We start from the raw sequence: 17680 nt of genomic DNA on the forward strand, positions 1-17680 counted from the left end.
TAATAGTGATTGCCACCTTGCATCCAAACTGTCCCTCTAATTCAGCTATCTGTTTGCAACGTTAGCCAGCACTGGCTGCTTTGGAGGAAGATGTTAGAGCAGTAGGCAGATACAAGATAATATGTCCTCCCCCAGGTCTCATCCTGATCTGAGTCCTAAAGAATGCCATTGTGTATCCCTCCCAGAATTTCTGTGAGCAGTACCTATTCTTATTTTGCCTGTTCTTGTTATCTGCATAAATGTCTAGTCTTTTTTTTTTTTTAACTTGCTTAGTTCTTGGCCTCAGTATTTTTTTCATTAACATGTTAGTGTCTCATCATTCTGGCTGTTATGGATGCTGTCCTTCTAGTCTGATTCCACCATTCACTTTTTCTTTTTTCCCTGCTTTTCTTGCCATTTCTTTGAGTCTTTCTCCTTGACATTTGTTCTGCCTAGATCTTTGTGGGAGCACTATTAGTGTTTTATCAACAGAGGAGTTGATTTATGGGGGGGAAATGAAAGAAGCCAGCATTCTTGCCTGCAGCCTTTCAGTTTGCAAGGTGCATCTGTCAGAAAGAAACTAATGAAAAAGGGGCTGTTATCCTTTTTGCATCAAGGTGTTTGCTCTCAGGGCTAGCTGCAGAAGGAAAATGAGTAGATTCCTAGAATCCCTGCCAGTATTCCTTTCCAGTTTGTGCTGCATGGAAGTAGTAGCATCTTGGCTGCTGGCAAATTTTTTTCCATCTGAGGGGCAGGTATGGAAGTAATAGTGTGGACTTTAAGATCACAGCCAGTGCTTGGCAAGCTTCCATCTCTGCATCTGGGATGAAGGGGGTGGAGGGGAGTGGCGGCCAGTCCCAGAGCGGTTGGGGTAAGTGCTGGATTTTTGATAATCCCAGATTTTTGGTTTCCAGATTTATGAGGTTATACTGCAGTAGAAAAGAGAATGCCAGTGCTTGCAGAAACTGCCATAAAGACTGGGCTCAAGATCAACAAAAATAATGTAAAGGTCAAGTCAAGAGAATGGTGTTCTCTTCAGTTGGTGCAAGGTTTAATCATTTTTGTTACGTTGAGTCCGGATGGATGAAATGGAGCCTCCCTGGTTGGTAACATGATCTTTGGACACAACTTGGTCTTGGGACTAGATTTGCTCTAAGTTTGCAAGTTTGCAGTCAGTGTAAAATGACGGTAAGGGCGGCCAAAATTTGGAATGGGCTTCCAAGGGAGGTGGTGCTCTCCTTTACCTTGGGGGTCTTTAAGAGGGGGCTGGATAGGCATCTGGCTGGGGTCATCTGACCCCAGTACTCTTTCCTGCCTAGGCAGGGGGTCGGAGTGCAGAGGCAGAAAAGGTTCATAGAGTCATTATTGATGCCAAAATGAACATGGGCTGACAGTGTGGGGATGTGGTCAGGAAGGCCAACCACACCTTGTCATTCATCCACTGATGCATCTCAAGCAGGTCCAAGGAGGTGATGCTCCCCCTCTATGCGACACTGGTCAGGCCGCAGTTGGAGTACTGCGTCCAGTTCTGGGCGTCGCACTTCAGGAGGGATGTGGACAACATGGAGAGGGTCCAGAGATTGGCCACCGGCATGCTCAGGGGTCAGAAGGGCAGGCCCTATGAGGGCAGGCTATAACCAGTTCAGCCTCCACAAGAGAAGGCTGAGGGGGGATCTGGTGGCCGTTTACAAACTAGTCCGGGGGGGCCAGCAGGCATTGGGGGAGTCCCTGTTCCCCCGAGCACTCCCAGGAGTGACTAGAAATAATGGTCACAAGCTGGCAGAGAGTAGATTCAGGCTAGATATCAGGAGGCGCTACTTCACTGTCAGGGCGACTAGGATCTGGAACCAACTTCCAAGAGACGTGGTGCTGTCTCCTGTCCTGGGGGTCTTTAAGAGGAGGCTGGATGAACACCTTGCCAGTGTCGTTTGACCCCAGTACACTTTCCTGCCATGGCAGGGGGTCGGACTTGATGATCTGCTCAGGTCCCTTCCGACCCTACCAACTATGAAACTATAAGAACTTCTTTACTGTCCAAGCCCCCAAGGTTTGGAGTAGATTGCCGCTGGAGGTGGTTCAAGCACCCACTTTAAATGCCTTCAAGAGACATGTGGATGCTTATCTTGCTGGGATCCTGTGATCCCTGCTGACTTCCTGCCCCTGGGGCGGGGGGCTGGACTCTATGATCCTGTGAGGTCTCTTCCAGCCCCAGTGTCTATGAATCTGTTGAGGTCCCTCCCGACTCTAGCATCTATGACTTCATTAGCTGAATTTCTGGTTAAGATCACAGTACATGGAATTCGCAGTACTTGCTCAAAACCTGACAGCTTTGTTTGGCCGTCCTCAGCTTTTCTCTTCCTTGGACCAATAGATAAGCATTTGAGAATGAGAGAAGATATTTTTCCCCCTGCATATAGATTGGAATCAACCCATGGAACTTGCTGCCACAGCATTGAGGCCAAGAGCATGATAAGATCTTTAAAAGAAATGTATTATCAATGTTCAGAATGTAAATGTAAGGACAAATCTAGGAAGGATCTGAAGCATTATGCTGCAGAGTATTTACCAGCCACTATTTGCTGGAGTCAGGATCAGCCCTTTGCTGTGGGCAGGTCATTCCACCCTCCAAAATAGTTGGTACTGTCCATTTTTGGAGAGAGGACCATCTGTTCCATGATTGCACTTCCTGTGTTTCTATACTGCTTTGCTTGGTATTGGACTGTGTAGAGAAAATAAAAATAGAAGAACAGCTGGAAAGGAACTCAGGAGGCTAATCTAGTCCACCTGCTTGCTCAAGGCAGAGTAAGCCCTGTCAAACTGTTGCAGTCAAATGGTTGTCTAACCTGTGTTTTAAAATTTCCACAGATGGTAATCTGTTCCAGTGCTTAACTACTCTCACAGTTGGAAAGTTTTTTCAATTATGCAACCTAAAACATATTGTTAATTGAAGTGATTAAATATTCTATTTATATTGAACTGAGTTCTCTCCATGTTATCTGTAGATCCAGAACATCTTGAGAGTTTTGAGAAGTCTCTTAAATCAATAAACTGCTCAGAAGACATTTATTTGTTCACTACATTTGCTCAGATGGCACAAACAAAACGGGCTGATCTGGATGAGGACTTTGTCAGAGTCATTGTTCTGGAGATATATGAGGTGAGCAGTGTTAGGGGTTGGTTCCACAAGGTATTGAGTAGATTCCTATTGTTAATTCTAATGGAAAGTTTAGGGGCTATGTTGCCTCATCGGGTAGTTTATGATTTTATAGTGTATACTTTCAGTAAGCTGTTCTTATTATCTGGCTTATTGTTGAATGCTGTAGGACTGAATTAAAACATCTTGGATGTTTTGCCTTTTTTTGCTACAAATGAACAGTACTGCTCTAGGCCAAGTTGGACTGAATTAAGTCAGAATGTAGGAAAGCAGTTCTTCCCTTTTCTCAGTCCTTAGCCCACCAACCCTTCCTTGTAATTGACTTGTAGTGCATCAGAACAGAGCAAGCATGGAACTCCAGCACTGTGTTGGCACTGGATTTATGACCCAGATGCCTTGTTCTGGGCGGACCCAAACCCTCAGACTGACCATGTCCTATTCATTTAGTAATAGGCAAATATTATTGATGCACAGTGATAGCAGATAGGAATTATGCAAACAATTCTATATCTACCAGTCCTAGAGCTGTCATCAGAGTCAAAGTACACAAGCTTCACCCAGAGGTTTTCTCTTGAATATCAGATGTCAGCAGCCTGGAGGTCAGAGGCTGAGGCCCACCTCCTCCAGTGGGGTGGGTGAGATGGGTTGGTGGTATGCCCTTTGTCCATGGGGCCCTCAGGTTCCCCTCTCAGGGATCCTTTGTTTCTGTGAAATCCCTCCTTTTGTATTCTTCTCCCCTTTTGATGACTCTTCATTTCTGGCCATCGCTGATTGGTCTTTCTGTGGTCATCATACTGTCCACATGTTGTTCTGTCAGCGTATTCCTCTTTCACAAACCCATCACGTGCACAGATCCTAATTTGAGCTTTACTGGTTTCCTCCTAATTTGGTGTGTTCCCCAAAACCAGAAATCTCAAGGGCCCTGCAGTTGGGCACTGACTGGGTACCACTTTATTTCATGTTATGGAACAGTGTGGAACATGTTTTCAATTTCCCAGCCTCAGTGTCTGCTCTCTGCTTGTCTGTAGCAGACACAGAGGGCCTCGAGGAAACTGTCACAGACAGGCTTTTTAGAAGTCAGTTAACCCTTGCTGTTGCCCTGGACCATTATTCTAATGCATATCATATTTACCTACAAGCCAGTTCCCAAAAGCAAACCTCTAAATACCATTTTCTAGCCATCATTTTCCAGAGTTTTTTGCTATGCATGTCCACTCCCTTTTAGTTGTCTGAGCCTTGGAAGGTTTCATGTAGCTCTGGCACAGTGGTCCAGCATCTTTTCACAATGTGACAGAATAATTAGTTAAATATCTCGGGGTTTGCAGTTTATGGACATGAGTATCTGGAATTGGCAGAAGAAAAAAAGTGTTCCTTTTTGTATTCTCCAGCAGACCTTTTACTGCAGTGCCAATGAAGGTAAACCTCAGCGAGTGTTTTCCATGTTCTCACTTCCTCAGGTATCTTATGTCAGCCTTTATACAAGAGAAACCTTTTCAAAAGTTGGCCGCGAACTCTTGGGAGCAATTGCAGGTGTCCATACTCAGATTATTTCTGTACTTTTGGATCGAGTGAGAGAGACCATTGAGAAAGTTGGGATGGTAAGAGCTGATCTTTCATTTAAAGCAGCCACTTAAATCCTTAAATTAAATTGAATGCTGTGTTTTTGTTTTTTATGGGTGTGTGTGTATATCAGAATTTGGCTTTGAGGGCTTTACAAAGTGGTGGAAGTAGATAACAGTGCTGTGACTGCTAGCAAGTGTGCTTAGTAAATATACTGGGGGAATGAGGGAAGTTCGGATTTGTGTTGGGGAACGATCTGTCCTTATTAAGCTTATTTTTACTGTTGTGTCCTGCATAATGCTTTCTTAGCAATAAATTGAAGTCTCTGTAACTTTTGATTCAAAGTATATGTGTATTTGTTTTTCTCCCAAAGGTTTCCTTATACTTGTTTAAAGAGCTGCCGTTGTATTTGTGGAAGCCTTCTTCATCAGAAATAGCATTGATTCGCGACTGGCTATTAAATTATAACCTGACTGCTGTGGAGAATAAACTAGCCTGTATTATCCTGGAAGGGCTGAACTGGGGATTTGGTGAGCATGTATGTATTAAAAACAGAAGGCCTGTCATGCAGTCAAACCAGAGAAAAAGTGATGCTCAGTACTTCAATTAATCCTGAATTTCAGCAAGAATGGACTGTAGTTACACAAGATGTCTGATTCCTTGGCATTGTCTTGGGTTGGTCTGTGTGCATTTAAAGGCATGAGACTACAGGCTTCCCATCATCATTTGATCATGCAATCTGAGGGAAGACCTCTCTTCCTCCACGTACTGCCGTAGTTGAGATGAGCTCAAGTACTGCGTAGGAAGTTCACTCCTAAGCAGGAAGCAGCAGGGTACAGGGCATTTGGCACAGGTTTGGGTATTTGACTGGCCAAATCAAGTTCGGTCAATTGACTGGTCAAATATCAGTCAATTTTTTTTTGAATTGCCATTAGGTCAGAGTAATACACAGAAAACCCACTAGTTTTCTATTAAGAAATGTGTCAAAAATTATATTTCTGCCAAGAAAACTATGAAAAATGTAGGGATTTCTGTAAAATTTCTATAATTTTTGACCAGTTAAAAATGTATTGTCAATTGACTGGTCAGCTGACAGTATTTAACCAGTCAGTTGTCTGTCTTGCCAGTCCTAGTTTTCCAGCAACTTACTAGAGGTTACGATGAATTTGCCTCCATTATTGGCAGTTTGTGAATTGAGATTTTCAGAAAAGGGATGCTCTAGTCCAAACAAAGATTTATTCTGGGCAGTCTTATGGCCTGTGTTTAGATGCGAGTCACAGTGGTGATCACAGTGGTCCCTTTTGGCCAGTCAGCTATGACAACTTCTGTCCTGGGTTTGCCTGCACCCACATGTTTAGGTGCAGTGCATAGCTTACCTTTCCCAGGGGCCGATAGAGAAGGTGGTGCATTCTAGGTGGAGAGCCTGGGAATGGAGCTGATTTAAGGGAGGCCTTTGTTATATTACGGTATGGTTGGAGTCCTTTACTTGTTCTGGGGAAAGTCCTTTAAACTAGGAACTAGTCATTGGAATTGTGGTTTGATCTATTTTACAAACATTTTAATTTTGAAACAGTTGTATTCATTGAGGATTAGAGCTGGCAAATCTAGAAGTGAATTAATATCTCATAATGACTGTAGGGAGATCACTGACCCTGGATAGGGTTCCCAGCCCCAGAGCCCTGTCCCTTGAACATTGTACTTCAGTAAGTGGCCCAAAGCTTCTCCTGCTGACCAGGCCTTTGGCTCATCTAAACGCAATTTTTTTTCCTTTTTCTATTCAGATTTAATGTTTATTTGTATAGTGCAGCATCACTGGTTATTTGGTTACAATGCAAATAAAATTAGGGTGCAAGTTCAAAAGCCTTGTTTTAATTTAAAAAAAAAAATCAAACTTTACCTCATCAGGATGCTCTTCATTTGGATTCCGCTGTCCATGCTGAAGTTGCATTAATGGTCCTGGAAGCATATCAGAAGTACCTCCCTCAGAAGCCATATGGTGGATTGCTTTCTGAAAGCATGAAACAGGTACTTCTCTTTCCTGATTGCAGTGACTGATTTTTTTCTGTTCCTGCTGAGTGCGCTAGATGAACCTTCAAGAGTCCCATCCTGAAAACCTTTCATTAAACAAGCTCCATGCTGTAATTATGGCCATGTTATGAAACATAAAGGATATTTAATACACAAATACAACAACAAGAGAAGGTTGTTTAGGTTAAAATGTCAAACAGTAATTAGGAATGGCAGAATCAAGATTGTCCATGTAACCTTAATCTTGTTCCTTTCTACATAATATATTATGATGCAGTCTAATTAATTTTTCCAAAGGCCTGTGGATTAGCGGATGCACAGAATTGGATAGCGAACAATCAACAAGTGACTGTTTATATTTTGGTTTCCTCTCACTGTTCAGTCTGAGGCTCAAGTTCTTATTCACTGCCCAGTATTCATGTCTTCTGAAGATAGAATGATTTCCCCATGGACTTTTCCATGGTTCTAATCATTACTGTCTCTGAGCTCTTCACAAATATTTATTAAATGGATTAATCAACTCCTTTGTGAGCTGGGAAGACGTTGTCTCCTATCTGAGGCACAGAGAGGTTTCAGGTCAGAGAGAGATCCCTATCTTAGCATTGTCTAGTGATTTGAGTTCAAATTGTAGCTCCCATTGACTTTAGTTATGGCTGGGAGTGCTCAGCACGGATGCAAATCATTCTGGCCTCCAATCACATAGGAACACTTTTAAAGGGCAGAGATGGAATCCAGGTATTGCAGGCGGGGAGGGGGGCTGGAAGAAGAGGAAGACATTCAGCCCACCTTACCCTTGGGGCCTCTTTTCTGCAGCCTGGTGGCTTGTTTTCTTTATACACTTTCCAATACCTGCAGCAAAACGAGGCAGAGAGATCCCACAAATACTTGTTTTAGCTACATTCCTGATTCTTTCCCAAAGTAGGTCCATTTTTTTTCAGGAACGCAATTCATGAAAGGAATTGAATGTTTGGGATGAAATTTTCATAGTTTCATAGTTGGCATGGTCGGAAGGGACCTGAGCAGGTCATCACGTCCGACCCCCTGCCATGGGCAGGAAAGAGCACTGGGGTCAAACGATCCTGGCAAGGTGATTGTTTAGCCATTTTGTATGCACGCCTGCACGCATTTTGTGCCTGCACGCACGCAAGGCCCGTGGCAGTCACTTGCCGTAGAAAATTTTAGCTCAACTGCTTCAAAGTTTGGCCAAATTTTTAAAAGCAACTGAAAATAGGACCTGATATATGGGATGTTTTGGAGAAATTTAAAAGGTGGTACTACCAGCTGCACTTGTAACATTGCCCTATTCATAGTTTCATAGATGTTAGGGGCTGGAAGGGACCTTGTGTCCCGCCTCACTGCACTTGGGTGGGAAAGACTGCTGGGGTCAAATGACCCCAGCAAGATGGACATCAAGACTTTTTTTAAAGATCGCCAGGGGATTGGTATCAAAACCATAGTATTGATTTTTGTCATCGTATTCAGTGTTCTGTCCCAGTGCCCTGTGAGATCTCTCTTATTTGTTGGATGAGGAACTGACCAAGTGTCTTGCCCAAGGTCATGCAGGGAATTGAACCAGCTGTCCTAATACCTGAGTGCACACCCTGATCATCTGGCTATTGTCTTCAGTCATGTTGCTGTCCTTTCGTTTTAGGTCTCATACTTGGCCAGCATTGTCCGTTATGGAGAGACACCAGAGACCTCCTTTAATCAGTGGGCATGGGGCTTGATTTTGAGGTTAAAGCTGCACAGAAATGACTGTGGTGTGCAGCAAGGCTGGCCTGCTATTCCTGCTTCCAACATGGTGCTTGATATGACAGAGTCTGCCTCACTTCACCCGCTACTGAAGGCTGTTAAAGGAGGCATACCTATTGGCTGTTACCTTGCACTGGCAATGACTACAACAGGTCATACGTAAGCATACTTTTTTTTACTAGTAATAGTATGAATTGGTTCTTTTAGAGCTGATTCTGTGTCCCTGGACTCTAAGGTGAGAGGACAGCATCTCAAAGAGTTTATCACCCACCTTTTCTTGCCTTTTATCAAGCATTAAATAAGCTGTGTGTGTCTGCAGCAAATACTTATAGCTTAGAGGACTTACTGTCTCAGGCTGTAGGGACAGGGCATTTCACTAGCACTAGACATCTTTGGGGAGGAAGAGGTTCGAACATGGTTGGTTGCATTTAACAGTTCACAAAACTGACACTTCCTGGCGGTTTTGTTTTTTCTCCTTGACAGCATTGAGAAGTTCTGCACTGAAGGCATCCCTCTGCTGGGCATACTGGTGCAGTCCAGATACCTGAGAACAGTGGTCCATGTGCTGGATAAAATCTTGCCTTTGTTCTACCCTTGCCAGTGTTACCTTCTGAAGAATGATCAGTAAGCATGATACTTAACTCTAATGCATGTAGTGCTGCAAGAGGGATAATTCACGTTAACTGTCAGGGGTCATTGAATGCCCAGCCACTTGCTGAATATGATCCGAATAGAATGAGTAGAACGTAGCATTTGCTGACATCTGGTTAGAAAAACAACGGATGTTTGCTAAGTAATCTTTTGACCATGATTGCAGTGCAGTGGCAGAAACCACCCACTACTATCATCACCATGCCTCTTTCTGTTGAGGATATTGCTGTTGTTCTTTGTACAGCTCTTTAGTCTCCAGACAGCCTGCCTGTTATGCCTGTGTGTGAGCAAGCTATACAAACAGGCGGCATTGCCGCTGGCAAGCTGTTAATGCTGGTACTGTTGAGCATGTTATAATCTCCCATTCCAATATCCGCAGTGCCTGTTGCTGTAGCTTACTAGTGTAGCATCCCATCAGGACCTGTTGCAATCGTTCTCCAAATTGATTGTTTCATGTATCATCGTAAAAACATACTGTATAGTGAATGGATGCAGCATCAAGCACATCTGAAAGTGGTAGTGCACATAGAACCCACGGCCTATTGCTACATCATTGAGATGCGCTGTACAGGTTGTCTGACATCAGTCTCCTGCCAGGCTTTCATAGCCATCATACTGAAAATCCTTTGTGATTTCAAATGCTTTTGAGGCTAAATTGGTAGCCAGGGCCCTACAGAGCAGGCCCTCCCCACTGTTCCCCCCACCACTTCCTCTTTCCACCTTTTCTTTCCCCTTTCCCTCCAGATCAGCAGATACCTCAAAGAGCACATTCTTCTGGCAAGATAGCTTAGCAAAGAGAACCTGAATTATAAACAATTCCTATCATCAGTGTCCCCATAGGCCTTTCTCCCAATTACTGTGTATACCAAAATAATTGTAGTCAGAGGCCACTTCATCTTTTTTCCAAGCTTCTGATTATGCATTCACATCTCCCAGACCATCTGAGAAGCAAGATCAGGCTTCTGTAACAGGATGCACATCTTCTGCCCTAATTCTTTTCGCAGGAGTGATGGCTTACATTTTTGATTTTGACTTTTCTCTCTTGTCCTTTGGCAAGTCTGCAAGGGTCAAATATTCTGAGGCTTACACAGTTCCCCCAAAAACGGTAGAAACTCTGCGTAAAGAAAAGGACATAGAGCGTGGCAGTCCACTGGCATATGGCACATCAGTGGGCAATGAGGAAGTTGGTTGAGGAACAGTAGGGCATGTCCATGCTGAGCAGAGAGGACCTTAGGTTTTAAGATCTCACTAAAGAGTCACGTACACAGTTACTGTGACTCGCTCTGCTCGCATTATTTTGCTAGCTGTTTACCATATCCATCTTCATGCCTTTTCTGGAGATCCTTCTTTCTTTCCCTGGATCATTCATCCTTCCTTTTGCCATTCTTTTGAAAACATGCTGTTTTTACCAAGTATTTCAGTGTTAATCTGGAATCGGAAAGTCAAAAATATTTGAAAAAAACTGCTTTGATATGAATTTTTACATTTTAGAGGGGATGTTCCCTCTCAACCTGTGTCATACTGTTCAGATGTGATCTTTCTGATGCTGGAGGATAATAAGCTGGGTCCCATGCAGTTAACTTGGGAGTAGGCCTACCAGAGGAGACCTTAGAAACCTACCTCCCATCTGCTCCTTACTGTCATTTATGAAAAGAGCTGGAGGTGTTTAGAGGTGGACACTCCTGGTCACAATGTCTGCTTCTTACAAATTCTGCCTAGTGACTGGCACCTTTTACCTTAAATGTTCTGTATTTTAGCAGCTAGGACTAGGCTAAAAGAGTGGTCCTCAACCTTTTGGCTCTGTGGGGACACGTGAGTGGGGTGTGGCTGGTCTACAGGGTAGCTAGACCCCTGCATACCAGGATCAGGCTCTGGAGACTGGCATCACTCCCTGCACCCCTTTAAAAAAAAACAAAAAAAAAACGCCAGGCTCTTTGTGCCTACTACACCACAAAATCTTAAAACGGAGTGAATTTTATTTGTGATTGTTATGACCCCCAGGTTTTTGTCTTACATCCAACTCTTCCTTCATGTGGATAGTGGAGTTCCCCAAGGAATGACTCAACAGGTTACACACAAAGTGGCCCAGCACTTGACAGGAGGGAGCTATGGAGAAAACATTAAGCTTCTCAACAGCATGATCCAGGTCAGAAGATGAAGCATGAATGGACGTTATACCTAAAATGCATCAGTGTGGTGATTTCGCTGTGTAGTATGCTAATGCTGTAACCCACCTCCTCTTTCTCTGTCTTGTCTTATTTACTATATATTAAAGTATATGTTATATAGTGTGTATATCATATTATATATATGTATTATAAACAAACACAATTGTCATGCTAATATATATAATATTAACATGATTGTATATTAACATAACAATTATGTTATAATATGTGCATATATATGTGTGTGTGTATATTAAAGTGTGTGTGTAGTAGGTACATATATATACACACACACACACATATATACATATTATAGTGATACTAATTTATAATTAATGTTAATATATAGAACGTGTGTGTATTAACATAACAATTATGTTATAATATATAACAGGAATCCAGACCGGTAGGGCTCATCTAGTCTAATCTTGAGCATACTGCAGGCTACCAAATTTCACCAAAATACTGTATCTGAAGACTTTAGTTTTACAAAAGCATTTCAATCCTCTGAAAATAAGCTACATGCTACAGGTAAAGGACAGAAGAAACAAAGGTGCTTCTAATTTGAGCCCTCTACAATGGCATGGGTGTGATTAGATGACATGCACACATGGTTTTAGAGAATAAACCATGCTACTTATTGCAGAGGAAGTCAAAGGACCCTTGAGTTTTCTGGGCAGAGAATTGCCTTCTGTCCCAAAACCTGATGATAGATTAGACCTTAAGTACATGACTGAGAGGCACTAGCCAGCTTTCTAAGAAAGCAGATTTTCTAGACCACTGGTCAAGGCTTTTGTTTGTTAAAAGGACAGAGGATGAATGATCATCAAAGTTGCCTACAAGATAATGCAAAGCTGTTGTCATGCTGACATTAAAGTTGACTAAGGCAGTAATTAAGTAATGATCTGGCAGATGTCAGAAAGTTTTCCTTTTTGATTACTGGTTTGTGACTGCATTTGGGAAATGTCACTGGTTTAGAAAGCCTTGGTGTTGGTCATCCAGAGTGTTTCTAGTACTGGCAGTGAGGTTTAGGCCTTGTGGAATTAGATAGACTAGCAAACTTAGGAAAAGAGAGAAGCCAATACCTGTAGTAACCTGGTGAGAGATTTGCTTGGCAGGGAGAGGAGAATAAATTCAGAAATAGACGTCATGTGAAGCCTGCTGAATTTTTTAGCATGTGGCCTCAGTGGTTGTCTTCTTTAGGAGAGTGTTCATAAACGTCAAAGACTCCTTGGCCCCACCAGATCTTTATTCACAGGATTTCTGAGATCAGAGACCTCAAAAATAGCAAATACTTTACAGATACAGGGCGCAGCACCATGAACTAGACAGATGACATTGTGATCACTGTCATGAAAACATATGAGATTTGCAACTCTTCAGTACGCTTTTTTTAGCTTTAATAATGCAGACTGTGTGCTGTTTTCTAATTGCACCCCTTAATTTGGCAGAATCACATCTTTATAAGCAGCCAGCCTAATGCAGTGGGGCAGGCGGCAGTGTTGGAGTTCTGGGTTCAGGTCCTCACTAGCCCACAGCTGTGGCACCGAGATAGAGCAACGCTCTTCTTGATGGATCATTTATGCAAAGCGGCTTTCCAATACGGTCAAGAGGATTGTCTCCAAAAACTGCTCTATCAGCAGCACAAGGTAAAACAGGTGTATCAATGCAGACTGAAAAATGTATTAGAGTTTAGTTTTAGGATTGTCAGAACATAATCTTGTTTATCTGAAATGTTGCTGGTGTTCTTGTTACAATCGTGTACAATGGAGCTTGTGTATTTGGATACACTGCGTGGAACAGGACTGGGGACAGAACTGGCACATGAATGAGAGGGCAGTTTGGAATACAGAGGCATTTAATTAAATGGAGTTCATTGATAAACTTGTTGCTTTTAGAACATATTCAGTGCAAAAACAGTGTTCTGGCCTTAAAAGACAGACACCAAGGTGAGGATACTTGGGGAAACCCCCAAACAGGAGCAACTTCCCAATGATCAGTATTCCAGCTTGGAAGAAAAGAGATACAGGTTGGCACTTTGTGGGTGGCTTTTTGAATTGGGGTTGGGACTTTGATTATACACATAAGGGGCATCCTGGAGAGAAGGGTCTGTTCTGGTCCAGAGCTTTGTAAACCTTCTTAGTCTGTCCTGCATTCTTTACTGAGTGTACATTTCCCATGCAGAATGCTTTAGGTTATCACTCGGACAAAGGTCTGCTGTCTTCACTGGTCAGCTGGATTGTGGCAGGCAATGTGACCCCTTCCTTCATCGAGGGCAATGCAAATTCCTCTCAGGTAGGAAATTATTAGATCACTTGAAAGTGTGATGTGTTTCCTTCCCTATGTCACCTGCTTGAATAATGTCTACTGCTCTATGCCATTCCTTTTTTTTTTTTCTTATTTCAAATGGCTGATTGTGATGGTTTAAATGCTAATCCAGATTGAATATGTGTAGCCCCATTTGCAGCAATCCTTTTGGGATGCGGATGTTGATAATATCTATCCTAAATCTTAATTTAAGAACTCATTTAACGCAGCTATTAATAAATCCTTCTCACTCATTCTCTTGTCAGTGAGTGAGACTGAGCAGGTACTGAAATGTCTGTTAGATCAGTCTTTAAGAAATATTTTGAGACTGGCCACCTCCTTTCCACATACAAGATGCATCTTATCCAAGCACCAGAAACAATCCGAGATTGTGAGAGAAGAGACTCAATTATAATAGTAAAGAAGAAAAATCTGGGTAGTTTGTGATATCTGGAGTTCTCTGTATTGATGATCTTAGCTACAGATCTTACCAGCCTGCTGCTTTTCCTCACCTATGAGCTTTCCGGTTGTAACTGGTCTTCAATAAAACAGAAAAATGGGTGAGGTGAAATGTTTCTGCTCACGGAAACTTCATTTTATTTCCTCCCTGGTTTCCTGTGACGTAGCTATTGGAGTTTGAAAGTGAGGATCTTTTAAAAGATATTTGATTGTTTGGAAAATGGCAGGTTTTTCTCTGTTAGCAATGTTTCTTTTGCTGTGTCATGCAGGTCTGGTTTTCATGGACAGTTTTGAATATGGAGTCAATATTTGAAGAAGATTCTCAGCTCCGCAGAGTTGTGGAGGGGGAGTTGGTAATCAATGCTTTAACTCCAGACCAGGCTCTGAAGGTAAGAGAAGAGTGGCCCTTAAAAGAAAAAAAAACCCTCTTTGGGCATACAGGCTGATTGTAGATGTCAAGAAGACAAACGAATCTGCCCCCCCGCATGCTTTAGTGGAAGCAGCAGCGTTACATTGACCTGGTCCGCAGCATCTGTATGGATCGGGTGCTTCAGTGGGGCTTTTTGGCTCTTATAGCTAAAGCTGATTCAATTGGCAATTAGATAAAAGCGCCCAAAAAGCCCCACTAAAGCACCTAATGTATACAGACATTAAGCAAGCTGGGTCCAACTAATGTATTGCCTCTTCTGGGCATGTGCCAGGCTTGGTGCGGGAGCGTGTGGAATTTAAAGTAAAGTGCCACTTTTTTTTTAACGTCTGCAAGCAGCTGTAGTTCTGTTTCTTGTAGTTTTGCTTTCACAGACACCAGTGCAACCCTTTTAAGGCTTTATTTGGTCAGCTGGCTGATATTTTTCCTATAGACTCTTTTGAATTCTTTGGAAATGACCCTGCTGAAGGCCTGGCTTTTAATGACTTATTTTTAACGTCCTTTCATGGTAAAATAACTAACATATTTATGTCACATTATGGTAGCATCTGATCTTTAGTGTGTTTCTCCTTACGAATACTGCTGTGAATTGGGGAAGTGCTACTGTCACTATGCAACAGATCCAGAGCTGAGACCATAAAGAGGTGGAATCGTGGGTTAACATTTTCTGCATAGCTCTCTGAGCCCAGGATTGTGTAGGAAGTTCTGACAATGCCATGTAATTTAACTCGGTTTTCTTGAGTCTCACTGGACCACCTTTCATCTTGACTTCTGTAGTGTAAATTTTCATAAAGAAATTGGTCATCTTTATTCAGCGCTGGTGAGGCCTCACCTTCAGCTCTACATCCAGTTTTGGGCCCCATGCTTCAAGAAAGATGTGGGCAGACTGGAAAGAGTCCAGTGGCACATGACAAAAATGATTAGGGGGCCTGGGAAGTGTGATTTACAAAGAAGGCTGAAAAACTAGGGTTATTGTAGTCTGGAGAAGTGAAGACTGAGAGGGGATTTGGTAAATCTTCAGCTGCCTGAAGGGTGATGATGGAGAGGATGGAGATAACCTTTTCTCTGTCTGTAGAGTACTGGAGTAGGAGCAATGACTTGACACTGCAGCAACAGAAAACTAGGTTGGGGTGTAGAAAAAACTTTCTGATTCTGTGGGTTGTCAAGCATTGGAGCAGGCTATGGATAGTAATAGTGGAATCTCCTTTGTTGGAAATTTTCAGTAGCGGATTAAATGGAGACTTGAGTAGGATGCTTTAGTCAGGGATGATCCTGCAGGGGACTGGACTAGATGACCTCAGGAGGTCCCTTCCCACCCTACTTTCCTATGATCCTATGAACTTGTTTGAAATGATTCCTTCGTTGCTTTTGCAGAAAGCCCAGGCTCTGTTGAAGCTGCCCATTGTACCTTCTCTTCAGAGACTAATGATTTACCGGTGGGCTCATCAAGCTTTTGCAACCCCAGCAGACCACCCTCTCCTTCCCCTCATTTGGCAAAAATTCTTTCTCCTTTACCTTCACCGACCAGGGCCTCAATATGGGTAAGCTTTAGTCATAAAGGTTCTTGTATAATTACTGGCATGCACTAATGTCTTAAACACAACACCTGGTAATCTCATTTGTATAATCCTTTTCCTGTGGAGCCAAGAGCTCAGTTGAAAACAGGTTTCTTTGCCAGTTCTTTACAGAAGCAGAAGATCAGTTTATTGTGTAGATATCAGTCTGATAATGAAACTTCTGTTGTTTCAGGCTCCCTGTGGATGGCTGTATAGGAAGAAGGTTTTTCCAGAGCCCAGCTCAAGTTAATCTGTTGAATGAAATGAAGCAGCGTTTGATAGAGGTGGCAGACTTCCACCATGCTGCTAGTAAAGCGCTGAGAGCAGAGGGTCCTTTGGATGGCGGTGAAGGGTCATCAGAAAAGGGAAGCTGCTCTCCGGATTACCTGACTTCCCCAGAACTGCATAAAGAACTTGTCAGGTAGAGAGTGCCCATCTGTTTCAGTTCTCTTTGACACAGCTAAGCTTTTTAGTGCAGTTACTGAGGTAATGTCTGCACGACAGAACAATACCACCCAGGCTATATTGGTTGGGGTGTGAAGGTAAGGGACCCCTGACCTACCTAGGATGTACCTGTAAGAATCCTTATTATGAACATAATTTTTTTCCTGTTTAAATTTAATTCCATTACTTCTGCTTTTCTCTTTTATCGCCCTAACTTCTTTCCATCATCGTTTGAATTCCCACTGTGTGTATCTGAGTCGTTTGAAACTAGTAACCTTTGGACTTTCCCATGTTTTACCTCTGAAAACTAACTCTCAGTCTGTCTCCTTGCTTCTTGTCTCATCAAACTAAGCTGACATGCTATGGTAGAACATTGCAGAGAACCCAGCACATCTAGGTTGGGTTTTGGTGTATCCCCCTGGTTAGTATATATGTAGCATGTTTTCTTTTGCATGAAATCTGTGGAAGAGGCAAGCCCATTACAGTCTACAGCTGAACCTGGTGTTTTAGCTCAGTTTGTAGAGACATGTTCTTTCAGTTCCAGAGGTTCCCAGTTCAGCGTTTACTGCTTATCAAGATGTAGCTGTCTCAGACTATGGTGAAATGTATAGTGGGCATGTGTTTTGTGTGATTGAAAGAAATAATGCACAAAAGAAACTTGATTTATTTTCTCTGTTTTCTTAGGCTTTTCAATGTATTTGTTCTGTGGCTGGAGGAAGAGAGCTTTCAGAAAGGAGACACGTACATTCCTTCTTTACCAAAGCAATATGATGCGTATAGACTTGCAAAGATCATGCAGAATCAGCAGGTGAAACTCCAGCATGATGGGAAGGGTGGGAATGGGACGATTTGGGATTCAAAGTGTAGTTTGCTTGATACTGCAGACAGTTGGTACTGCTGATACTGTGGGATGCTCCAGGCTTTTAGTTTTTAGTATTGTCCATGTGGCACAGTGGCAACAGCACAAGGGGCTCCTATAGACTTACAGCGAGGCTGCTCCAACGTGTTATAAATCCAGCGCGTTAGAGAAGATCCGATTAATTGAGTCTGCTGGAGCATGGGAATTGATACGCTCCAGCAGCCTCCAACCTCTCGTGTATCAGCGTCACCGTGCTGAAAAGTGGTGGCGGAGCACTTTGAACTAAAGCTGATTCGATGAGCTTTAGCTCAAAGTGCCCCACCGCCATTTTTCAGC

At 42.8% G+C, this 17680-nt stretch overlaps 1 protein-coding gene across 3 annotated transcripts in view; it reads left to right on the plus strand.

The window, feature by feature from the left end:
• EPG5 (ectopic P-granules 5 autophagy tethering factor) overlaps nt 1–17680 on the plus strand; it is a 66300-nt gene that overhangs the window by 15741 nt on the left and 32879 nt on the right. For all 3 annotated transcript variants that reach the window (XM_006261028.4, XM_019496029.2, XM_019496030.2), the window contains 13 exons: nt 2982–3136; nt 4591–4731; nt 5067–5231; nt 6599–6718; nt 8373–8632; nt 8957–9097; nt 11126–11270; nt 12744–12941; nt 13477–13587; nt 14328–14447; nt 15860–16026; nt 16235–16462; nt 17170–17293. In XM_006261028.4, the coding sequence (XP_006261090.2) occupies nt 2982–3136; nt 4591–4731; nt 5067–5231; nt 6599–6718; nt 8373–8632; nt 8957–9097; nt 11126–11270; nt 12744–12941; nt 13477–13587; nt 14328–14447; nt 15860–16026; nt 16235–16462; nt 17170–17293 (2075 nt within the window). The remainder of the gene's footprint in view (nt 1–2981; nt 3137–4590; nt 4732–5066; nt 5232–6598; nt 6719–8372; nt 8633–8956; nt 9098–11125; nt 11271–12743; nt 12942–13476; nt 13588–14327; nt 14448–15859; nt 16027–16234; nt 16463–17169; nt 17294–17680) is intronic.

This window comes from Alligator mississippiensis, chromosome 3, assembly GCF_030867095.1.
Source record: "Alligator mississippiensis isolate rAllMis1 chromosome 3, rAllMis1, whole genome shotgun sequence".
In the NCBI taxonomy this organism is placed as follows: domain Eukaryota; kingdom Metazoa; phylum Chordata; order Crocodylia; family Alligatoridae; genus Alligator; species Alligator mississippiensis.